At 37.4% G+C, this 27,106-nt stretch overlaps 1 protein-coding gene across 1 annotated transcript; it reads right to left on the bottom strand.

The window, feature by feature from the left end:
* Positions 1-5,658: 5,658 nt before the first annotated feature.
* On the bottom strand, positions 5,659-26,624 carry YAP1 (Yes-associated protein 1). The gene is made up of 6 exons (XM_010082375.1): positions 26,483-26,624; positions 24,372-24,553; positions 22,804-22,851; positions 11,775-11,905; positions 7,517-7,629; positions 5,659-6,907 (listed from the first exon to the last, which is right to left on the bottom strand). Exons 1-6 carry the CDS (start codon positions 26,622-26,624, stop codon positions 6,669-6,671), a joined length of 855 nt encoding a protein of 284 aa, XP_010080677.1. The 3' UTR covers positions 5,659-6,668.
* Positions 26,625-27,106: the final 482 nt, after the last annotated feature.

Below are 27,106 nucleotides of genomic sequence, written 5' to 3' on the forward strand. Positions count from 1 at the left end.
TTTCACTGTCTAACAATAAACAGGCTTTTAGGGAAAACTCTAGGGTATTTCGCATTGTAACCTCAGCTTTCCCTGAACACTAAAATAGCTTTCGAGCATGAAGTAATCTTGCATTCGAGAAAGATCCTGAAAGACTGATAACAGGAACAAAGACCTTTACAAGGAGAGTCATGTCTTAAGTGAAAAAACAGAATTAAGAAATAAAGGAAGTCACACAGTTTTACATGCTGGAGTACATAAATCCAGAAGCTGGGGATTTAAAGCAGTTGTTAGAACCACCCGTAGGCAAGGATGAAGGTGGTGGCAGGTACCGGTGGCAGCAGCAGGAGATGTCCAGCAGTTGTCACCTTCTGTAGGCACTGAAACTCTTCTCAGCAGCAGTCTGTATCTCTCCCACACAAAAACTGCAAGGCTGCCCAGCAAGCTTTGCTGTTGCCAGCAACTTGCCAGGCTAAGCAGCTACCCACAGCCCCTTGCAGCCTGCAGACCGCAGGCTGAAGGCCACCAGTCTAACCAGAAGGCATCTCACTGATACTGCCATTCACTGGGAAATGTCACCACCTACATCACACACTTTCTTAGAAATGTGGGTCTGAGATTTTTTCATACACCTGCACAACCAGTATCTTGTTTTAACTGTAGACTTTGAAAGTCCAGAATTACAGCTGGACCTGTCAGAGGTCTCCAGGTCACACCCTTCAACAGCAGATGATGGGTACGAAACAATTATGTCACTTGGTGAAGTCTGAAAAGGACCACTTGTCAGTCAAGGGAGCTGAGGCAATTGTATTTGCATGCCTAACAGTAAAACTATGAGTGACAGACTGAATAGAACTGTCAGCTTTAAAAAAATCAGTTAACATCAGGTAGAAGTGCCGGTTAGGAGCCCACCAGCAGGCACAGTGGCACTGGAGTGGGGAGGACTCTGTGCCCCAGCTATGACCACCAGCTGCAGAAATCAAAGGAATGAAATAGGAAAGCGGAACTTTTCCAGCCTCTGGAAAGTCAAACCAGAACAGGGATCCACCATCGTTCAAAAAATCATGCTTGCCAATGACCATCCTGTAACGGTGGGTGCGCAGCATGTTTGGAGTCAGACTGTAAAACCTGCATTACATTACAGACTTTAAACAGGATGACAGCTGAATGCTGGAGAGGAGGAACTCTATTCTCCTTTGGAGATGAAACGCACCTAGCACTATATTCCCAGTCTTTAGGTGTTAGGCGAGCAGAAGTTGCAGATGGTAAATACAGTTAGTGTTTTGAAAAAGACTAAAGTAGCTCAGAAATCACATACACATGAGGAAGAAGGAGAAAGGGTATTTCAGGTGAGATCTAACATACCATTCTTACAGAGCTCTATTTTGTTGTTGCATAACATGAAAGAAAAAGCCTCTTGGGCTGCTCTTGATGTGTCTGCTGCCCCCCCCCCCCCTTTTTTTTTAAGACAAGACAGGAAAATGCAATAAAATTACTTTGCCTTTCATGTTCTAATACAAGCCAGTTTAATATAGAAAATACTATAATCAGAGCGACCAACTTCATTCCCGTATAGAGAAAATAATTCTAGTCAACAACAGCCTACATCTGTAGCATTCACTGTTACAACCTCTGCACTAAAGAGAGAGGAGTTTGTCAGGAGAAGTAAAAATCATGAGTTTTCCACACAAACCGTTAGCAGCTTTGTTAGATGTATTGGTATTTATATATTTCTTATTCAACTTGCTTCCTCATTTTTACTACTTTAGATAAAAGCTTACTGGCTTTTTTATTTAAGAGACGTTAAGTACTGGATAGGGTTGTTGGTACAATGCTCCACCCTGTATTCTAAAGGCAATTTGGTTCTTCGGTTAGTGTTGGATTTACCATTTTGTATCAGCCAAGATTTTTCATGCTGTCTTCCTATTTTGATGACATCTGCATTTAGAGGGCACGGATAACTGTTGTCAGCAGTAAGTGATGATGACAAGGGGCAAGAAGCACACCTTTACTCTTCAACAGGAACATAAGCTGTGGATGCTGATCCTGTAAATAAAATCGATGAACTCACTTTATCTCCAAATGAACCTCCAGAACAGGAGGTGCTAGAAAGATCATAGCCTGATCTTTAATATTTATTTTGTTGGTGATGCTAGGTAAAAAAATGATTTTTTTTGCTGATAACTTGCACATTAGCATAGGGAAGACTCAAAGCTTCCTTGGAAGCATACTACTTCTGGCTTACTGAAACCAATACTTTTTATTTTTAACTAAGTGTTGAAAATATTTCAAAAAATTGCCAAGTGAGCCTGGAACTGGAACACCTGGACCAGATATCCTGCTCTGCTGTAATACAGTCTATTGAGGGCTGCCTCAGAAGGTCACTCATACTTCAGCTACAGCAATATGTCACCACCTTATAAATGGGAGAGAGTTGTATCAGCAAACAAAATCAGTGCCTTGCCATGCCCCGGCACTGGCTTTCTACTCCCAGGTGCAAGGTGTGATGTTAGGTTTAAATCTAAAGGATCTGAGTGACTTAGTAAAAGACAAACTGATAGAGGTCCAGGGCTCAATGCTTCTAAGAAAAGACACAACTGCACTGAATTTCACAGGGCTGAGGCATTTCAGTGCTGAACAGCAGTATCTCTGGAAAAGCTAAAATGCAAATAGTGAATGATTTCAGCCATCACAAATGGCATTAAATTAAAAAAACCCACCTTTCCAAATTTCTGGTTTACAGAAGGGCAAACTAATGAATCAAGATTTTTTTTAAACTAAAATCTTCAGACACGGTATGTCATTACATATTTCACAATCCATAAATCAAAACTTGGAAATTAAAATAGTGTGTCTTTATTGATAGTCTGCCACGAGTTATTGTATAAACTTAGAGTTAGCCAAACATCTATCTGCTATGTGGGAAGATCCTGAACATTGCAAGCATTATCTGCAAAAAGCAGATGCTTTCTTATAGCAGACAACAGATGTTCTGTTACCAGCTCTCACTACAGTGCTGTATGCAATTATTGTTTTACACAAACTGCATGAGGCTTAGTGAAGTCACTGTCTCTTCATTACTGCTAACACACAGAGATGTATATGTTAACGTTAAGCCCTCACTGACTTCAGTGGGACTTCTCTGTCTCTTAGGTGAGCTTGCACATAATGTTTGCAGGACTAGAGTTTATGACTACAAAAGCTGTGACAAGGGGGGGCGAGAACAGACATACTACAATAGGAATTCGAAAAATTCAATGCATCCATCTTACTGAAGGAAAGCAGTATCTTTACATGCTATTGAATGTTAAAAACGAACAAAGATGTTTAAGCACAAAGTATATATTTATACCAAATAAAACAACGGAAAAAGTATTACATAAAGAAAAATAATGTAACAGAACGTACTTAAGTACCTAACTTACAGTCATGCTCATATCTAAAAGTAACATTGGTAACTAATATATATAATTTTTGACAAGGGTGCATTTAAGAGTTCTCTAACATACAACATTCTAAATGTGGAGAGTATTTTTTCCAAGATACAGAAAAACAAATTATTTTACACAGGCACACCTGTTAATTTGTATAGAAAAACATGCTTGTAAGTGAAAGGGTCACTTTAGTACTAATTTACCAGATGTGTGAAAGCTATGTAGTGTTAATCATGTTGAAATCGTCTCTTCTCCTTTTGCATTGGTGAGCGCCAACACTGAATGGTACAATATTTGATCCGTATGGTTTACTGACACTGCAACCTATTTCCAAGCAGTAGCCCTGCCCAGGTGTTGAACAGCACAGTACTGTACAGCCCCATCTGTCTGCATGTAGTGTATTTATAACTAAAAGCTATTACAATTATTACAATGATTTGTTTCAATATATACATCAGTATAAAATACTACCCAAAACACTTTCGCGTTTCAAACAATTTTAACCACTTCAAACAATGCATTTGCGGAATTAAGAAAAAAAATTCCAAATTAATGTTGATTGCCAACAGTACAGCATCTCTATGGTATGTTTCCTAATAAATGAGAGAACAGAAATGTATTAAAATCAATTAAAATAAGTATCACAAAACAGAATTAGTGTTAGAACGGTTCAAGGATTCCCAGTTTGTCAGTATCTACCCGAAGCAGTGCTACCCAAATACAGTATAAGCCATTTAGTGTTTCTACAGTGAGAAAGCTGTGACACACAAAAGCAAGGAAAGAAAATTTGTTCTGTACTCATTCCAGTTGTAGCAAGGTACAGCATGTCAGGAGTTTGCACTCAGTGCATCGTATGTGCTACTACACCTGTATACAACTGTGGAAGACAACTGCAATGGAATCAGCTCGGAATTTCCTTGCTGTTGTGGTTTTCTGTCAGACCATTCAAGTTATAACAACTTAGTGTCTTTTTTTCCTGAAGGGAAGAAGAGAGAAGAATTCATAACAAAATTGTAAGAATGCTACTAAAATCCCTATCTTGGACACAATATACTGCTTTAGGAGCTAACTGTGTCATTGCACGATATAAGTGGCCTATTAATCGCTGAATTATTGGTGTAGCAGAATATATTTGTCACTGTGTATGTTTTGAAAAACTGGTATTTTAAAACCTGCCTGTATTCCATAACAAGCCACAATTTAGTGTATTTCAAACACTCACGTCCTTACATAAAGTAGTAAACGTACATTTACAGTGGCAAATTTCAAATCTCTGCCTCTGCTGCTTCAGTTTTTAAAATGAGACTTGGTTCAGAGTTTTCATTCTTTACATTATCCTAAAACAGAGCTACTTCTGAAGCATAAAAAAAATCTAAATGATAAAAATAACACAGGGCTTTTTGTTTTGCTGATTAATTCCTAACTTGAAAAAAATAACCCAAGTCTTTAAAATTTTAAACACAAAACAAAAAAACCCAAAAAAATCTCTCCTCAGGAGAAGTCCCTGTTAGCCGAGAGTTTTTTCAAAACCAAGTTTCACACCTACAGTATCTTTATAGTCATGTTATACACCCTTGACAATAAAGGCTCATGTTGAGAATGGTGACAGGCCCTTAATTACACAGGTGTTAACTGGTGACACTATTTTGCATGAGAAAAAACCAAAAGCCTCACAAAACATCATAGCTTATACTGAAAGTTTGATTCATGCTCGTTTTGTTCATTTAAAAATACTCTTTGGAAACTGTGTCAACTCCTGCAGACAACGTAGTGATACATCTTTTCCTGTAAAAATAAAGATAATTCATATTCACCTCTACCCCATGCTAAGCTCTACTACTAATATACACTTCATTACCTGCTCATGTCACCTTCTAACACATATCTTTACACTCTTCTACATATAGTGTCCAGGGCTTATTTTTCACCAAAAGGAATTTGATAACTATTATATTTAGGAGTTTTTCTGGAGGAGGGTTTTTTTTTGGTGTTCTAGCCTTTTCATTGCAACTTGGAGTGATATTAATAGTTCAGACTTTTTCCATGCTAACTTAAGAGAAACTTTTCATAAAATCTTTCTCCTTTAATGATTTTAAAATCTTAACTTGCTTAGATATCAAAACTGAAAACCAGAAGAGAGATTAGATGCATCTGTCATTTTAAAATGGTTTCTGCTACTTTAAAATGCATTTTAAAATTGTACATACGACACTTTAGGATTCTAACTTTTACATTGCTGCAATCAGATTCTAATTCAAAATCTTGCAAATAAACATGAAAAATAAGCCACTGGTCATGAATTCTAATGATTACATTCAAAGCTAGCCTTTAAAAAAATAAAAAAGTTACAGGCAAAAACATACTGGTTTATGTACTCACTAGCTTATCAGGCTACAATAGGCATGTTTTAAGTATAAAAAAAGCAGACAATTCAGATTTAAATAAGACTATGTGAAATCAGAAAAAAAACTTAGATTTCACTATTTAAAAAAAAAGAACACCTATAATTACTTCCCATCCTACAGCTACAGTTAAACCAACTAACAAAAATAATCAAACTATTTTCGACAAACAAAAAATGTTAGGCTAGAATATGTGGCAACAATCAAAGTTCATATATGTTTTTATGTAAAATGACTCATGATTTACTATAACATAAAATATGAACAAGAGCACTTTGTGACTAATGAACAAGCTACTAGTAGAAACACTTAATGCCAAACAGTCTTCAGCCCTCCTTTAAGTCATATTTCCAAATCAGTATTGACTTCTGTTGACCAGATACATCATTTTTGGCTTGTCACCCCAGTATGTCATGTTTTACCACTTGCCACAGGCAGCAGGAGACAACTAGCTGAGCAAACTACAAGCAGTGACATGCAGAAATTAACTCTCAAATCTGAGTACTTAGATAAAATGATATGCAAGCGCACACTAGGACAAAAGGAATGGCATTCGTCATCCAAATAGGCTCATCATCCCTCCCCACCCGCCTTGAACAGTAGTTGCAACAGCAATAGAAAAAGATCAAGATGTCTGTTCTTCAGAGTCAACTGTGGAAAAAAGTCAGCAATATATAACAGCAGCGATGGACAAGGAAGAGCAAAATGAAAGAATCTTGTTGAATATTTGTTCATTTACTTTTTCTGAACACAAGCCAAAGTGTGCCACACTGGCTTGTTCTGAACTTCAGATAGAGATGTCCTATTCTCCTTAGATCCTTCACAGATTTAGAATTCAGTCTCCCTGAGGCCCCTATAACCAAGTAAGAAAACTCTCTTTATCTAGCTTGGTGGCTGCCAAGACAGATTCCATGTCATTAAGGATGTCAGAGCTCAAAGCCTCTTGCAGACTTGGCATCAGTTCTTCTCCTTCTATATTCATCCCATCTCCTTCCAGTGTCCCAAGGTCCACATTTGTCCCTGGAATGGCTTCAAGGTAGTCTGGGAAACGGTTCTGATGGGATGGTATGGTACTTTGGCTGATACTGTCACCTAGTTATAACACAAAGCAAGACAGATATTAAAAATACTGGAAGTACCAAACCCACAATTTATCAGGACACCTGCTTAAAGGTTAATCCTGTATCATCACACAAGCAGCATGATTCATAGAAATCCATCACAAAAAACAAAGATGACTTGACTGCATGCAAATGCACACAGAACATGACTTTGTTTCAACCTTTTAACCTACTAACCCAAATCTCTACAGATCTTTGATGTCATTTAGCATATTTTAATTTTTATGCTTAAAAGAAAAAGACAATACTGAGTCAAATATTGTTTTGGAGCAGTAGTAGCAACATTGGATGAGAGACTACTCTTAGCTCTGAACAAACAATATTACTTAAGCAAATGGACACTCAAATTCCATGTAACAACAGGAGTGATACTCTTCATGAGCAATCCCCCATCTTTCCCAAAACGTTGACTACCAGTATGTTTTTCACAAATCTAACTATAGTATTTCTATTACAGAAACAGAAGAAGGTATAAAAACAATGTGAAAAGTATCACACATCCCAGGGTTGCTCATTTTCATTGCAAATGGTCAAAAGTATATTTAGAAAACATGCATTAAGGATGTACACAAAAACAGACCTGTATCCATCTCATCAACACTGTTCAGGAAGTCATCGGGGGTTCTGGGTACACTATAACTGCTCATACTAAGTCCACTATCTGTGCTTTCATCTCTGGAGTGATATGTTCCACTGTAACAGAAAAAAGGGAGCAAAAAAAAAATGAGGGTAGAGCACTGAAGAAATGAAAAGAAATGCTTGGGTTTGGACCAATTCAAGGGCTTTGAAAAACTGCTGTAATGAGAAGTGCTCCATTCTAATAAAAAACTGAAGCCTTCGTCTGTGTGAGACACCTGGGTTTTATTTTATGCAGACCTTTTCCAATTAAAATCTTATTATTTAGATTCAATTTAACTTGATGAGAGCATACATAAGCAGTTTTAAAAAACTGTGTTCTGCATAGTTTTAAACTTTTCACACCCACCGCTAAAAACCATTGGAACCATATCACAGATAGCCCCAATGATTATAAAAATAACCATAATGGCATACCCTTTCACACTTCTATAAGAATAAAAAAAAATTTCTAACTACTAACATCACCATGTTTAATCAACCATTGAAGTGTATTTTTAGGCCACTGCTGTTATAAATAGGAGCTATAGTTGGAACTCCTTTAGTGATTCTTCAATTGCTTCCCACTGTTGCATTGCTACAAGCTCAGTCATACATGTCATGGCAAGAGAGCGCCCTAATATAAATCAAATACTGGTACAGGAGCCATCCTGTAAACAAACCCTGTCAAGAACAATCTTGTTGACATAACAGTTAACAGAACAGTGACTGCATGGGGCCTTACACAGATTCATTTTCTATCAGATAGATATCACAGTGGAGAAAGACTGAGAAAGCTGCAGTGGAAAATGTGGTACAGGGCAGGGGAGAGCAGACCAGCGTATTGAGTTTATGTAGCAATGTTTTCGTAGCAGGGGGGCTGCAGAGGTGGCCTCTGTGAGAAGACACTAGGAGCTGACCCCACGTCAGACACAGCTGGTTCCACCTGGCTCCAAAACAGTCCTGCTGCTGCCCAAAGCTGGGCCCATCAGTGACAGCAGTGGTACCTCTGTGATAACATATTTAAGAAGGGTAAAAAACCACCGTGCAGCAGCTGGGAGAGGGGAGAGAGAAAGTACAAGAGAAACAGCCCTGCAGACACCAAGGTCAGTGAAGAAGGAGCAGAGGAGGTGCTTCAGGTGCTGGAGCAGAGATTCCCCTGCAGCCTGTGGTGAGGATCATGGTAACACAGGTTGTCCCCCTGCAGCCCACGGAGAAGCATGGTGGAGCAGATATCCACCCTGCAGCCCATGGAAAACCCTGTGCTGCAGCAGGTGGTTGTGTGCCGAAGGAAGCTGTGGCCCATGAAGAGTCCACACAGGAGCAGTTTCCTGGCAGGAGCTGTGACCTGTGGAGAAGAGCCCAAGCAGGAGCAGATTTTCTGGTAGGAACTGTGGTCTGCATAAGCAGCTGTAGAAATATACCGTTACCTTCCCTCCCCTGCATCTCCTAATATCCAAGCTTCACAAAATATTTTAAAAACCTATTTCTTCAGGTTGTGGTAGCATTCACTGAGAATCCTTCCTGATTTTCCAGCTTGAATACTAAATAAAGATCAACTTGACTTACTGTTCAGATTAGCATTTGAAGACACACTGATACTTCTCATAATGTGCTCACGAAATATATAGCATATGCCTTTTTGTCCAGTATGAAAAACTAAACAGATGATGGCTGAACAGCTATTCAACATCAGATGCAAGTAGAACGCTGTTAGCCATGAAAATAAATATATAAATTAGACTTCATAAAGACAACTTTGCCATACAAGAAAGAAACCTAACATTTCTTTATACTTAAATCATAAATATTTCTCTTTTTTTAGATTGATTTAAAAATAGCATCACCACACATTTGATAACAATCCTAATAATAAAGCTATTTAAAAGTTCTGTGGAAAAAAATGTTGGTTTACTTTGTGGAACAAAATACTAAAAACAGAACTGAGACTATGCTGAACTAAATCATTCTTCTGAGAAGGCTTTTTGGCTGCTGCTCTCACACTTGGAATGCCAACCCTTCTCTTCAAATCACTCCTTAATACACATTTCCTCTTTCTTCAACAAGGATTTCTTCATTTAGTAGTCACACCACCCAAAATTACTGCATGCAACTAAATTGCATTACCCAAAATAGAGTGGACGCTTCTTCAACTAATATTTGTTAAAATATGTATATACAAAAGAAGAAATTCCAATTTAGGAGTTAAACAGAGAATTACTGTCACTACTAATATAAAACTAATAGAAAAAAATATATAAACAGTGGCAGACCAAAAGTCTGAAATTCTGCTGGATGTCCCATTCAAAAAAATAAAATATACCACAATGGCAGTAAGTAGTGAAGACAGCAGACAGAAGATTGACTACATAAATGAAAACAATACTGTACATTTTCTCAAATTGCTCCAATGTAGCAATCATTTTCTGAGACTTTTTTGGATGTTCTGATTATGTAGGCAGTGGAAAATATTCAACTACCTAAACCTTGGATATTCAACTCTGGTACCTAAAGTTAGCAGGACTGTCTAAGCAGGAAATTTATATATGTAAAAAAAAAACCCCCCTCTTTTTTTCCCCCCCCCAAAGCCTTTTTTTTTTTTTTTTTTTTTTTTACTTAGTTTTAAAGCACTGTGTACCTTGAAACAAACTTCTCCCGCTCTCACATTAGTACCCAACAACACTTAATGCAGTAGAAGAAAAAGCTCAAGAGCAAGGGGTGTTATTTACATAACCTAAACTATATGAATTACAACAGATTCCACTGGCAAGATGGACGATACGTTCTTGCACCGTCTCCACTGAACTCTGCTAATTTTGAGAATTAGAGTGATGATAGAGTGTATGAAATGTCAGAGAAGTCTCCTGGAAAAAGCAGGAAACAAAGCAAACTTAAGCTAAGCTGATAACCAGGAAAGTTACATGCAATGACAGTTCATCTTTAGCGACAAAGAACGTAAGTGTGAGATATCAGCAATATTAAGTTATTTAAAAGAATGTGGGAAGGGATTTTAACTGGAGCACAGGTTTACAAAGATTTTAACAGTTTTCAGTATCTAAAGTTATGGCACGTATTTAAGCTTGCCCTACTCCAAATTCATGCCAGTTCTAACATGATGTGGACTTCTTACCTTACAAGCAGGTTTGAAACTGTATTGGTGGTAAAATTAATGGAAGGGACTTACATTGAAAGAATCAAGACTAATTTTATGGGGTTTTCCACAAGCATAAAAATGTACCAGTAAAGGGAAGGACAAACATGTTATACTTCATGAGCACTTACAGTAAGCATCCTAAAGTTAGGCTAACATTTCAAAGTAATGCAGAAAAGTAGTGATGAATGCTAACAGAATACATAATTTTTCTCTTCTATGGTAGGGGATGCCGAGTTGATATCAGCTTAGAACGCTGTCCAATGAAGAACTACAAAATTAACTACTTCAACTTAAGGATAACTACTTGATACTACTGAAATGTTAGTAGGTTTTTACTCCATTAGCTAGAAGTTCATGTGGCTTGGAGATTTGACTGTTTTACTGGCATGCTAAGCAGAAAATACAGATATGACTTATATCAAGATGCAGCAGTTTCTCCAAAGTTGTAATGGTTAGTATGAAGCATTTGTAAGCCATAATTAGAACAGTATTTCCAACAAAACAAACACTCCAACTTTGAGGGATTAAGGAAAAAGTTATATGAAAAAGACTAGTCTATACTGCAAAATTCTGAATCTTGGAATAAAAGACCCACTTCAAAATAATACAGAAATTAAAATGAAACATGCCACTATTTGCAGACCTAACATTAAAAGAGTAAAAATACTGCTAAATTAAATACCTGAAGTGGAGGGGAGGGGTGAATGGAGAAACCTTAAAATGAACCTCAAGGTGCAGTATGTGCCTCACAGTTCATTTGTTCTCATAGCAAGCTATTCACAAATTCTTCTGAGTCAGTAATTTGAAATGACTGTTAGTCAACAGATTATGCAGAAGCAAACGTGTTATGTACTTTGAATAAAAAAACCTTCCTACAAGTCTGAACAGACTACTTCCTCCCACAGGAGACAGCTTTTAATCCTCAACTTTTACTAGACTTGCCATTTAAGGAAAGATTCATTTACAGCTGTGGCTTTTGGCACAGACAGATGTTCAAAATAAACTATTACATGTACCAAACAGAATTTTAAATCAATTTTTTTCCCCTCTAGTAGCTACTCCTACAAACCTGTTAAGAAATGGATCAGAACTATTTGTAGTCATTGTTCTCAGTTCTTGAGACATTCCAGGAGACGACACGGGATTTTGAGATCCACTGTCTTGTTCCATTGTTGGAAGCTGGCTACGGAGAGCCAATTCCTAGAATAGGGAGAGGGGGAGAAAGAAAGATCATGTTAGGTATCTGAATGCACTTTCAGATACATAAACACATGACATTACAGGTAATTAATGCTTTTACTGTTTCCAGTTACAAAATTTAAATGAAATTAGGTTTCTGAAGCCAAAGTAGGAATTTTTACTGGCTTCAATGATAATGAAAGTTCCACCAGTCACGCCCAGTATTACAGAGACTTCACTGTGTATGTGTTTATGGATATAAATATCTGTATGTTTAAATAAATCTTTTCTAGTTCACTTCAATATCCTTTTGCCAAGTCTATTCTTAATATCAAAAAAGGAATTGTTAACACTATCTGACCCTTAAAGATAAGTCTGTCTAGCTCTGCTGACTAGCACTTTTTCCCCATTTCTTTTAAGATCTGATTTAGTCCCTGGTTTCCTTTTTACCTTGCTTGTTTCACTCAGCAAAGTTTAAAGTCTTTCCTTACAAGTTCCCATTCACACCTCCTGTTTGAGGCATGCATTTTTTAAATTTCTGATTGATCACATCAGTGACCTGTCCCATACATAAATCTTAAAGCTCTTCAAATCCCTAGCAATTTCTTCATACACAGCACTTCTGAAGTTATGAATGTAGATTACATATATATTTTTATGCATCTGACTATGCACCAACTTGAATGAATCCATCCATAAAGGTTGTCATTATTATTTAATGAAAATAAGTTTTAACATAAAATACACAGAATCAAAGGTGGGTGGAGATAAATCACATTTTATGTAAGTATCCCTCTCTCCCTTTTTAAACAGGTAATCCAAGAGTTACACATGTGAAAAATACAATAAATTTCTTCAAGCAACTCTCCTAAAACATCATCAATGGCTCACCAAGCCTGTGCTTTGTTAATGTAGAGACTGGTAAAGAAATCCATTTACTATCTTCTTACCATTATTAGTAGTATGTGATTTGCAGGCTGTGCCTGGGAAACTAATCTCAGGCAAAACTAATCTTGTCAATCTTCACAATACTCAATATTTCTCACTTGTAAAATGAGACGTCTTCATCCATTCTCAATTATGAGCCTAAGGACTACTGTAAACTTATAAAATATAGAAATAATCTGTCTCCAATTCTTCTTCAAAGTGTTGTTTTGGTTTTTTTTAAATCTAAGGTCATTTTCCTTAGCAGCAGATTGTGTCAAAACTGAACGTTTCCCTACCACTTGGGGTTTTTTTTTTTTGCTTTTTCTAATCTGCATATGCTTCACTCCCATTCCTGTGGATTAGTATTCTACATATTCCTTTAATACCAAGTTTCATATCTTATACTAGAAGGTTTTCTCTCTCAGTTGATTAGATGTTTGCAAAAAGCGTACAAACATACCATTGTTTTTTTGTGTTTGTCACACCCAACTGCCTACTCCAAGTAAATCTAGTCCTCTGCTCATCATCACTTACTTGGCCACTGTTCTAACAAATAGTAATAATACTCCTCTTCATTTTCAGATCACAGGATGGTAGGCACCTTTTAATAATTTCTATAGGCTTATCCATATGATTTTCATTTGCTTATGTAATAAAAACAAGTGTAACATATATATTACATGTAACATGTAATAAAACCAAATAAATCAATAAAACCAAGACTATATAATGAGGTCTTGCTTCACAGCTAAGTTTACAAATTTCTATCAGTCACATTAGCCTTGATACAAGAAGGCTGATACACAGGCAGGTCTCAATCAATTTAAAAAAAAAAAAAAGAAAAAAAAAGAAAAAAAGAAAGAAAAAAAAGAAAAAAAAAAAAGAAAGCAGCCATCCCAGAGATTGCTCAAGAACTGCTCGCTCACATCAGTCTTTATGCCTTTCCTCTGGGGACTAAAACTTTCCCAAAACTGAGAAACTGCCTTCATGTGATGTAACTACTTTTAACTAATTCTATCTTGCTATTTGTCCAATGAAAAAGGAGGAAGGTAAAACTAAAAAAAAAAAAAAATCAACTCAGCTTTGCATCACTACTTCTAGAATCTTTTCAGCCTTGGGTTCATACCTGGAATACAGCTTACCTTCCTTCTCTACTCTGATAGCAGGGCTGTCAATCAGTGAGTAGTGCTCTGCTCTTACACAGCTACAACTACCTGGCTGTCTCAAGAATGCTCTCTCCTTTTCCCCCTCCCTCTTGCTTTGATCTCTGCATTGCACTTTTATTTCCTTGGGCCGCAGCCCCTGACTAGGATGGAGAGGAGGGGCAAAAAAAGTGCCAGTAGACTGTGGAAGAAGCTTAATCACACACCATTGCCCCAAAGAGTGACTGCAAAAAAAAACCAACACCAACTCATTTCTGTATATAAAGCACTAAAGTGACATTATATCTCACTGTGTAGTAGGCCTGGTCTTTCCAATCAGCACTGCCTCCTGATGCAATAGTTCAAAAAAACCCAAACCAAACCAAAACCACTCCCCTGTCATCCCCCTCCACCCCTCCCCCCAAAAAAAACAACCCAGAGATAGAAAAGAGAGATCCATGTAGGTCCCCTTTTCAAAAGCTACTAACACCAGGAAAGAAAAAACCCACAGATTTCTCTTTACTACCTTAACTAAAAAAAAAAAAAAGGTTCAGTACAAAGGAATAAGCCATTTGGTAAATTGGGAAAATTACCCTTTTATTTTCTAAATCCTTAGATGGTAGGAGACACTGAAGTTTCATCAGTATAAGAACTTAAAGAGTATGCTAAAAATAAATGTAGGTCGGATACTAACCAGCTAAAAAAGAAAAATGACATTTCACTGAAGGCCCAGTAAAAAGTTATGTATTAAACCAGGAGAGAGAACTGTACTTTGCGTATTCTTTGGCATGTAAAATATAGCAAAACAAGTCTTTTTAATATTAGTACTACTTTTATCCTTGTTTCAACAACAACACTGCTAAAAGTGCAAAACTGCAACTGGTTTTAACTATTTATAAGTAGTATTACTGCTACTTATTCAGGGGGTAGAACTACAGCACTTCCCCCTGGAAAGAATGTTATTCCATTACTCATTCAAGTAATAAATTTATGTCAATCTAGGAGTCTGAAGCAGAAAGGAATTACCAAAAAAGACGAGCTATTCAGAAACAAATACAGAGCAATTTTTTAAATAATTCTGTAAGATAAACAAAGTTTTTTACAATCCCTTAAGACTATTTTTCCTAAAAGGTGCATGTAAGGGAAGCTAAAGTTGTTTTGCTTGAAAAATGGTCTTCTCATTTCTCCTTCCTTGTAAAACTGATTTCCAACAAAAAAAGGTTACGTGTCTCCTATACTTAAAATAAGGTCAGCATTGTAGAATTTCTCTAGCTGACCTTATCATTTTTTTTTTCATAATTGCATACAGATTAAGTTTTACATGAAGTTCCAGGTCATTCACACCATGTCCAAATTAACTTTATACAATTACTCTTTTCAGAGCATTTTTATCTTTCTCACGCTTTTGAGGAAAGGTAAAAGACTCTCTCATCCAACTCACATATGATACTCTTACTGTACTAAACACATTATATGCTACTCAACTTGAATTAATATATCCTTATAATTGGGGGTGTTTTTTTGGTAAATTTACTTTAAAAGGGACAATTATAACACTTCCGCCCCCAAACACTGCTCAAATACCAAATGATCCACAGGCTTCATGAGAATGGGAGAGAAGTGTTAATGGAAAGAGAAGACCACAACACTTATGGGCAGACTTAGAGCACCAGTTATTTCTTCAGACTAAGTATTTACATTCTTGTTTGAGGGCCAGAAAGTTACAGCATATGTACAAAAGAAACAGGAAAAACACATCGACAGATGAAGACAAATGAAGTCAGCAATGAAGAGTTATGCAACTAGTGAAGGGTAAGGAGGAAACATAAATCAGTGTTGCAATCATGAAAACCAACAAAATTAATTTAAGAGGCGATACTGATAATTAATTGTATTGTATACAATTGGCAAAGAACTCAATGTATGCAGAGCATTGCAAGTGCAGATAAGGCAGCATAAACTGGAATAGAAATTTGTAAATAGTGTGCCGCCTTCTCTGGTTTTGCAGTCCTTTGCCGAGTCACTCCTCTTGCTATCTACCTGCCCATGGCTCCAGTAATGCACCTGCCCAGCCAAGGTGTCTCAGAGCACCAGTAAGGCAGGTACGAGTCAGCAATCACGAAGGCCATGCAGAGTTGGATGCTTTGTCTGCTTCTAGCAAAAGCTGTTATCCACAGCCATCTCACACTCTGGTCAACATGACTCGCATCTCCTGCTGACCAATTACTTTAGCAGTACTTGCGTGATTAAGTTTTGCAACTGGAAGCAGCACCAGCAACTCCAGGAAATCCACTGAAGTGAGGTACAATTACTACACAGACACAACATGTATCCTGAAGCAGTGAGGGGCATAAAAAGCAGACAAAGGCAACAAAAGCAGTGCCGATTCACTCTACAGACTTTTAGACAAGATATTGATCCATAAAGATACACACACACAAGCAAGCAATAGTTATTTTGTTAATTTGTAAAGCTCAGGTACTGCAAGTGGAATTAGAGCTTCTGAATTGTCAAGTTACTCATATAATACAACTATGCTTTCTACCATGTAACTTCTTGCTATGCTCAGCATTTCCCACTTAAACCAATGGAGGGTGTGAAACTCAAATTCTACCCTCTTGCTAAACAAACTAATGAACAAAGTCACACAGAGCTATGGTTTTCAATAAGGAATGAAGCTATACTATTGCAGAAGCAGAACATTTAAAGCACTTAGATCCCAAGATGGCTGAAGAACAGCAACATTGCTTTTGCAGTAAAACTAGCCGAATTCCATATTTTGTGTATTTTGATGGCAGCCGGCATACACTTCTCCACCTAATCCAGTCACACAGGACTCCCTTTCAGTAATGCTTGCCTATTTATGTCCAATCATGCTCGCATTTTCTAGGCAGTCTTTAAAGTAGTACCTTAGCATACTGTTCATCAGAAATACCAGAGACTTAGTAATTAGGTCAAGGAACATCTCCAGAATTTCTACAGCACATCCAAATCTAAGCTGAAATTCCCAATGCTTTGACAAAACTTTCTGGTTTATTTAATACTGTTTAGAAGAAGCAGAATTTGTTAGTCAGGGCAGAGGAAGATGTATGCCTTGATCTCTCAGTCACTGTGGGTCACAACCCAGGGGCACTTCCAAAGTGACTCTTCAGTGATAGTTACAGATGTAACCTCAACTCCATATTCTTACCCCTCCCTTCAGCTGGAACTAGCATTTGTATGGCCATATACCAAGATAAGTCAGAAAACCGACCTAGCTGACAAATAATTTTTTTGATATATCAGGTGTCTGATCTGTCTTGCAGTATAGCCACACCAATGCTTCAGCTACTAGATTATGAAAAAGCAATGTTAGACACATCCTGTTCTGCTGCCTTATTAAAGGCAACCGCTGGCAAGCAGCTGAGTTTAACGTCTTAAACTGCTGCAGTGCAGTTTGCCAGAGCATGTCTACCAGATCTCTCAGTCAGAAGCCATTTTATTTAGAAACAAATATTTTGCTTAAAAAATGACACACAACTCCCCAGCTGCAGTTTAGGATGGCTCTAGACAGCTAATTAAGTTTTCTCCTTAATTAATTTCTAAAGCCATGGCGCTGCATAGGTGTGCTGCCCTACCTGTAAGCCGCATGGTACTCTGTAACAAAGCTCTGTGCAACTGATGCAGAGTAAATGACAGGTACTTGACAGATTACCTGAACTAACTTTTATCTACCTAAAGTACAAGCGCTTTCTAGAAACTGCCTAAATAAATAGAGGCAATAGACAAAGATTTGTTATTACATGATGAATTTACTGCCACATATTAAAGAAATCAGTTCATTAATTACAAAGATTTTTGGAAGGTAGTCCAGTGAATAACAAAGGTTTTGTTACCTAATGAAGTATAATATTCCTGCTAACGATAATGTATCAACAGTTCAATGAAAACTGAGATAAATGCATACAGAAATGATTTCTGACTACTTGGTATCTTCAAGTTCCTTATGATATCATACACGCTGCTCAGCTCCTGTATCTGTGTGACAGTTCTCCAATAATATTTTTTTATTGATTTTGGAGAGTAAGAAATTGGTAACAATTTCTGTTCATTGTGTAAAAGGAACATCTAACGGAAAACTTAAACCACAAAGGACAAAGCAAAATTTAGGACTAGTAAAAAGAGTTATCAAGTGAGTAAAACACAACAAAAGGAGGGATACAATATTTACTTCCAAGAAAATGAGAAGTTTCAGGTATTTTTGTGACAATTGATTAAAAAAAGTTCAATCAGAAGCAAAATTTTTAGATGGGAAAAAAAACTTTGTTGGAAAGACCCTTTCATTATGTCTTAGCTAGTCCTCTTCAAAACTTTTCACATAAGGTATCTCTTCATAATAAGACATATCACAGACCATTTTTACTATCAAATATCAAGCAGTAAGGCAAATTAAAACTGAGGGACACAATACAGCTATGAATTTGCTGCAAGTGACTTGTTTATTTTCTTCCTGCATCTTATAAATGTCATTTTCAAAAATATTTCTATACACCAGTGGTCATATCTTCACTAGTCAAAAAAGCCATGCTCAAAGACTAAATGGCTGGCTTCAGTACCTTATCTCTGTTAAAAAAACCAAAACAAAACAATAAAAAAACCCAAAAGCCAACACTAAACCACCCCCAACTCAAACACCCTTGATGAAACCAAGACAAGTCATTTATTTTGTTAATCTAGGCTGGCTTCAGATAACACACAGAGGGATGGGAAACCAGAGATTCAAAGGACAACACTGAAGTTCACTATGGGACTAAAATAACTTTTGCCCACCGTTTCCACTAAGATTAGAATACAAATATATCTTGTTATTTAAAGACACATTACAGGGAAGAGGAAAAAAAAAACCCCACAACCCAAAATCTCATTAAAACTTCCAACTTCACTAACATCATGGAAGGTCAAGGGTACAGAATTCAAGACTGTATTTGTTTTTAATGATGCCTTCCTTACCTTCTAGAAATGTCACAAATCTGACAGTAACACAGCTTTTTATTGGTGTGCATCCAAAGTGACCGAAAAAATATTTTATTGAAAAAAATACTAATAGTGTCCTAAGAAATTAACACTTTCCTGGAACACTGGAAATCTTCTCGGCTAAGCTGATGAAAGGTGTCAAACACCAAGATGAACTTTTTAAAAAAAGGAAACTAAAAAAAACAATATTTCAAGCCCAGTAACTATTCGGTACTCTAAGTGCTTATATTTTATATGCAGTAAGAGCAAATATGAAAAAAATTATGAAACAAAACCAAGTGATTCAGCAAATAATGACAGACTGGCCGTATGCCTTTGCAGATACTTCAGAATTTCCAGAATGTCACTCAAAAGCTGCAAAGAAATAAGTCCTGGGCCACAGGACAGACAATGTGAGCAGTAATTTATAAAATACGAAGGACAAAAGAATGGAGACAATGAACAGAGAGCACATTCCAGGTACACACAATTTCCACAAAAGCAGTGCAGACATAACAGAAAGGTAAGCTGGAACGCACAACTGAGCACAGTAGCAAGGAAGCAGGGCTGTATCTGGTCCTCAGATAGGGATCTCCACTCAGTGCTAGAAACAAGCAGCAGATCACCTAAACCACTGTGTAGTAGGATGATCTTACTAGCAAATACCCTAATATTAGTGACAGACAAGAAATCTTCCAGTCTTAGCACAAGAAAGTAGTCTGCACAACATCCAAGAATAATGCCATCAGTACCTCAACACTATTTGCCCCTCTCTCCCTTCTCTCTTTCCATCATATACTGGAAGACAAGAAATGTCACCTAACATCTAGTCAATTTTATGATTTATACACAAGTTGACCGACATCTGCTTTAGGTGAGACATTGTTGACAACCAGATGCTAATTGCAAGAAAATTGAAGGAGAGCTACAGGGGATGGAGAGAAAGTCAAGTCACTCGATCTCTTAACTAAGACAGGCATCTTTAAGGTGTTCACAGACAGGTGATGATGATGAGTGTAAGTAACTGGACAGATGCTTGATGTTTTCAGATTCCCTGGATGTATCAATAGCTGTTGTTTATCTAGAGCAAATATGAGTTTTCTTCAAATACCTTTGACACTTTTAGAATTATAACAAAATACATCCTCATTCAAACAAGAGTCTTTTACAGTACTTGCTACTAAAGATAAAGTTGAGCAACTGTTTAATCTTTCCAGGATTATACATAACACTTTGACTGTTAGTATCACTACAGGATACTACGGAATCATGTCAGAGCTGAAAACTGGCAAGGACACAATGTTCACTCAGTAGCAAAAAAAACTGACCAAAGATAGCAATATAACCATGGCACTGTACCCAGGTTATGTGGACAAAAATGTCAAGAAGAGGAGGTTGGACTGGATGCGCACAGTTGGACTAGATGACCTCCAACAGTTCCTTCCAACCTATTTGACTCTGTGATTAAGAAAAGCTCAGAGATCCAGTTAAAAGTTAAGGAACGTTTCTCAGGTTTTTTTTACCCATAAAAAAGAGATACTTCACTAGAGACAAGCTTCAAGAATGCTGGTGTTATGTAATTTCTCTATAAATGGAAGACTTGGACAATCCCTCTCTAAAATAGACTTAGTCTTGCCAGAATTAAGAGCACTGAACGGATGAAAATTTTGTTTTCAGTATTCCCTAAAAGAACATCTAAAATTTAGCAAAAGAAGCTATTACTCTCCTCCCAAGCACAGCTTTATCATCATGAAAGCAAGTAATTCCTCTGAGATTCATTAATTTTATTCACAAAGGGAAGAAAGGATCTATCAAAAAGAAAAAGTTGACCAAAGAAATGATCGTTCTTTCTACAGATTTTTCAGATTCACTAGGTTGACTATGGCCTTACAGGCTGTACAGATTGGGACTTCAATAACACCATTATTGGAGAAGACAGACAACATTTGCCCCTATAGCGCAAGGCCCCAAGAAGCATTTAGAGAAAATTTCCAGAAGCAGTTCTCTAAGCACCTTCTTCCACATGTCCACTACATTATTGAAGTGACACATGAAAACACAAAAAATACGTTTAGATGATATAACATATATAATCTAGTATTACACAACTCTTAGGCTGACATGATTGCCTACTTTTCTATCCACCAGATCACCCAAACACAGCTTGACTCATGAGCAAGTGCAGACTAACAAACCTGATCCCAAGCAGGTGAGTATACAGGTGAGGAGCCTGTTATGAAGCAAGTTTACGTGTAACTGGAATCCTGATTTTTGCACAAATCCTTTCATCAGTTCCCATCCCCCAAAAAGCAGAGAGACCACTACACAAACATCTAATGAATTATCAATAAAGTCCCTTTTGAGTTTTTACAGCTTTTTAGTTTTAAGCCAGAATTTCAAGAAGTTGCAAAAATCTGATCTTATTGATTTAAGTATGAAACTGATCCCAAAGTTCTCCATTTACTGCATATTTCTGAGTTGGCTACAGGAAAAAGCTACTGTAGAAGAGCAAACAATTGTATGACAGGGCTTCAGGCATACAAGAAAACATAGAATATGCTTCTGGCATTCAGTAAGAAAAACATCCCTTTTGAATGATCTAATTGTGGCAGAAGATAAGGTGTTTCCAACTGGTGTGGAGGAGTGTGCTTCTCTTTTTATTCCCTTGTGTACCAGCAATTCTTAAATAAATTTTTCATCCTCCATAACAGGATCTAATGTTGATCAATGAGATCATTATGCAGTTAATGCTCTGTAAATAAATCAAATCATTACATTTCAATTAAAATGCTTCCGTTTTAGAGCTGCACTGATACTGACAAACATTAAAGTATTTTTTCCAGAGTGTCAGTACCCGTTTCTAAGGTCTATTTTGCAGATTATCTTCTCAGGAGAACTAGTAACTTAAAGTTTGCAGTACTCTTCAGAATGCAATATCCATGGCTTCCAAACACAGGATACTTTCTTTTATTCTGTTTTTCTTGCCCAGTGTGTATAGCTTTTTTTCTTAGAAAAACAAAGTACAGTGCGAGCCAATATAAATATTGTCCTAAGAACCAGCAGATTAAGAATACTGTTAGCAATAGCAAGCAAGCAGCTCTCTGAATAAAACCATAAACCCACCCTTTCAGAGATTCGTTCCATATTCAGCTTCTTAAGAGCCTGAAATAAGTCCACATTAAACTGTTTATTATCCTTTGCATTTTGACCCATTTTCTTTTGGTCTGGGCTTAGAAGGCTTTTCAGAATTGTTGCTTCCTACACAGAAAATGTATCTGTACAGGAGCCTGTTGAATGTCCAAATGGAATAATTACATATATCCCCATAGCAAGTATTTTTTAGTCTAATCTATTCAATTATTCTGTTACACTGTACAGGCTTAAAAATCATAAATATTTCAAGTGACTTTTTATTAACTGATTACAGATATCCTTCATTAAGATCACACCTGTTTACACAAACTGATAAGAACATTCATCTGAATAGTACTTCAAAGTCACGAACTACTACCTTACGTAAAATCAGAGGTTTGCTTTTAATACACATCTTGACGACATCAGGACTGGAAAAGCAGTATCCTCAAGAATGCTAAACAAGAAAGTTGTTTTCAATGCAGAAAAATGTGCAATGAATTCCTCATTTGCTTTTAAATATTGATATAATGTTGTGGTAATGCAGCACTCTTAAAAACAACGCTGGGGTCGTGACCAGAGAAGTGGTTCAAAAATGTGTATGGCAGAGTTGGTTTTTTTGTTTTTCGTTTTTAGAATGGCTTCATGTAGCAAAAAGTTCTCCTGCTAGCCTAATTTAATGCTTTCATTTTTCTAATTATGCTGAAACATCAGTTAAGAGCCTACCTGATGTTTTGGAGAATTTGCTGTGCTGGGATTGATATTCCGCAATGCCTAAGAGTAAAAATAAGATGGATAAAAATTACTTTAGCTGCATGGTTTGCCTATGCAGACTGTCTTATAAACACCATCTTGTAGTATCAAGCCCCCAAAATAGGCCAGATGAGACAGGATAAGGGAGTTAAGACACTATGAAAATCACGACACAGTGAAACAATACTGCAGAGTTACCAAGGATGCGTATTCGACAGATAAGCTTAACAACCAGGGAGAACAACAAGAAGGGAACCGGCTCTCACCTGGTTCAAAGTTAGTCAGGTTCTTAATGACAACTGAGGCAAGAAGACAATTAGAAGGCCTACCTAGAAGCATGCTAGCACAGGGTAAAACGTTTGATGGTGGATTAATTGCAAAGCAGGAACAGCAGAAGCCCAGGTGCTTAAGCGGAGAGAAAGTCCTGATGCCACCTTTGCAATGTATTCTTACCTAGAGTACTATAAAAAGTAACAGCTCTAAAGATGGCCCATCTTACACCAAGAAATACTGAAGATTCCTACAAAACAAGCCTTGACTACAAAGAGGATAACAGCAGTCAGATTCCAGGACAGAGTACTATAGGTGATGAAGAAAGAAAAGCTGTCTTTGAGGACATGAAGATACTATCCTCTCCTGATACAAGGCCCATCACCCAAAGTGAAAAGTGAACAGGGTAAGATTTTACAAGGTTTTCCTCAAAGAAAGGATTAGTGCTTTTTCTGGCAGTGTCAAAAAGACAAGGAATATTCTAAGAATCTATCACAGATGGTAGTAACTCTTAAAACATTTGAGATGGAAAAATCGAAGCAGAAGGCTTAAAGTCAAAAAGAAGCCAAGCCCGAATTCAAAATCCAGATATTCCAATGTCCAGTCCTCCACTTTAACATTTGCTACAGCTATATTAATACAGTAGAAAAATACTGAAAGAATAGCTTGCAGCCTAATTACGAAGTTTGAGATTCTTCAGCATAAGAAAACCACAGGTTCAAATTGCAGCACAAGCGATTCAGTTGTTCCATGCTACACTTCACTGTTTAACAGACAAGATTTTAGCAACAAGGTGTCTCCTCAATGTATCCTGTATAAACTTGAAAAGTACTTTGAAATCCTACAGACTGCAACATGGTCTAAAGGTGAAAGACATTCCTCCACTTAAAACGGAGAACTACAGCAGCTGTGGGAACCAACTTCTTGCCTTTTTGCATGACTCAGAACTCAATGAATATGAAATATATTCTCAAGAGGAATATCCAATCAGATCAACAGTCCATGATGCCATCCTAATAGTAAAGCAGCCTGTTCTCAGGGAGTTTTGTTAGAGAGGAATGAGGGAGGAAAGCAAAATCCTTTAGTCTGATAAGTCAGATACTTTCACCATCAAGCTGATATCAGTAACAGAATTAATTCAGATCTTTTTAGATCTCAAAGCTTTTCACACAGTCACTGGTCCTTCAGACTCACTAAAACAACAACTTACCCAAAACAAAACATAACATACAAAAGAAAAGTGGAAGTAGGTGTCTAACCTGTGGCCTCACCTGCCGAAGCAGTTCTTGATGCTTCAGTCTCAGTCTTTCCTTCTCCATCTGTAGCTGCTGAAGTCTCATCTGCTGTTGCTGATTGGAGCTGCTCCCACCCATCACACCACCCTGGGGACTCTGCGGAGCCAGAGGAGGTGGCTGTTTCACTGGGGCACTTTGGCTGATTCGCTGATTCATGGCTAAGGAACCAAAACAGTAAGTATTTAAAAATGAAATTCAGACAAATACATACAGGGAAAGTATATTCCTTAGAGGACATATATGAAAAACTTTATAAAATTACAAGCCATGACAGTACAAAACAAGCAGCTACACTGATGTACAGTGTGAAACTTATGCTCACATATGTTATTCCTGTGAAACCAATGCAAAAGTACATACTCGTTCTAAAAGCTTCTGAAAACAGTTAAATGTGTAAGGTGGTGAAAAATTCAAAAGCGGTAGTAAAATATTTCAAGTTTAATTAGAAGGATCTCTCTCTCTTCCTCCTAATAAACTATGCTCCATTTGGACACAAATAATACAAAATCACTTTTCTTATTCATGTGTAATCTTAGAATCATTAAACTTGAGAACACACAGAATGACAAAAGAGCTCATCTCACTTATATCAAACTATATTTGGTTAAAGGCTACCATTCTTCCCAATGTGGTACAGGTCGTGCAACAGTCTTTCACATCTGTGCCACATCAAGTTTTGAGTGTTACAGACTCCATCGAGGGCATCTTGACATGCAAAATTAGAGCTAGTACAGAAATGGCAGATGATTACACAACCAAAAATATCATCATCAACATAGGAAACATTTTGCTAGTGCTTCTTTTTCTTTTACCCCACAAAAGTATGTGATGCATCTTTTCTGAGATGTGGAGAAGAAAAATTGTACGCCTAATGCATAATGAGAGCCCATCTTCTCTTCCCCCATAAGCAAGACCTAAGACAATTTTACTTTATAAAATAATTCATGACTGGGATGCATCTACTTGACAAGCCTGATTTTTCCCCAACATGAGACCAGTATGGGTAAAGTCAACAGAGGCACCAGAGTTCCCATACTGAAAGAGAGGCAAAGGCTGAATGTTTTACAAGGGCACTATTTTCAGGGGCTTCCACCGTTTTGTGATTAGTTCACCATCTTGTTGTCTGGAAAAACCTGAATCTCTTAACATTCACAATACACTGCAGAATGCAGGAGAGTGGAAGGGATTTTTTATTTTCCTGAGAACAAGGATTATGGTTTATGGGAACTAAGAAAAAAAAAAGGAAGTGAGCTTCTTTTAGGATGACAGGCTGATTTGGTGCAAAGAAAACCATCTGTTGCATTAGTTTGAATTAGTGTTTTCACCATATATAGAGGATTCCTGGAATATTAACACTTCTAAATATCATAAGAAAGGAGAATTATCTCATAAAGAAGCTGTACCATCTTTTCTCAGAAAAGCCCTTCAGCCTCCACTGCCTTTTGAGGTTCAACTTAAGATACAGTAGTGCTTTTCTCCTGTTCCAAGAAAGCCTAAATATATCTATCTCATAATAGCAGTAAAAATGGCTGTTGCTTCACAGCCTTGCTCCCTTTTCCCCTTGCCACAGCTCATCTTGCCATTGAGAGCTAACATATGAAGAAGAAATGCCATATGCTCACTGGAGTGAGACCAGAAAAGAAAAAGTCAAAACAAATTACAGACTCAACTCTCTAGTCTACCCTTTCAACTATTCCATAGGTTCAGTAGTGCAGAGACAATAGTATAACGGACAGGTGAGTCACATTTTCATGAATCAAGTGAAAACAAAATGAAGTGTCAAATAACTTCCAGGTAGTTTGAAATAATCTTTCATGCAGTTACTTGTGAGAGAGCTTCGTACATACGATCACAAATATGATAAAACTTCCTGTAAAGGTAAGTGAACAGGTGAAGTAAGAATAGAAATTGAATCCCAGTACCAAATAGAAACAACAGAGTGAATACAAAGGGCTGGAGTTCAACTCCAACCTGCAAGTCCCATCCTGACCCAGCGGGGGAGGAAGAATAGTGGGAAGATGACATTGCTATGGATTAACGCTTAAAATAAAGCACTTGATCTTATGAGACATTCAGCAACATTTCACCATCAAAACTGAACTTCAGGAAGAAGGTGACCTGGATGAGCCAATCAACCAGCTTTGCAACATGAGCTGTGGTCTCCACGCCAACAGCAGGAAAAGACAAGACAGCTTGTTCCTCCGCTGAACAGACACAGAGGGTCGACATGGCCCAAGACACCAGAAACTGTTCAGCAAAAGTTTCAATATCACCAACAGCTGTCCTGTAAGGATGTGAGCAGTGAACTGTAATTCCAAGCTCCAGGACCTCCACTGGGGAGTCTCTGCTGGAAGACTGACAGCAATTAGACTACCTACATTTACCAAACTAGGGTGAAATTGAAGCTAGAGAGAGTAATGCAAAAATGAAGGCAGCCCACCTAGCACCTCTAAACAAGGTAGACATGACACTACTGGAATGGGGAATACCTCTCCTCCCTTCTCTCTTTTTACCCAGAATCCTATCAAGTCTGGACCAGGACCATGTCTTTTGCTTTTTGTAACCTACCCTCTTTCAGCTTAAAGGCAGACAATGAAGGGGTTGGGAGGGGACAATAAAACAACAGCCTTCTCTTGCTGTTAGCCAATTTGGCAGCTCAAGAAGTCTGTGCTACCCTTCAGAAGTTCCAGGATTCAAAGCTGTTATTAAAC

This window comes from Pterocles gutturalis, unplaced genomic scaffold, assembly GCF_000699245.1.
Source record: "Pterocles gutturalis isolate BGI_N339 unplaced genomic scaffold, ASM69924v1 scaffold25879, whole genome shotgun sequence".
NCBI classification, from domain to species: Eukaryota; Metazoa; Chordata; class Aves; order Pterocliformes; family Pteroclidae; genus Pterocles; species Pterocles gutturalis.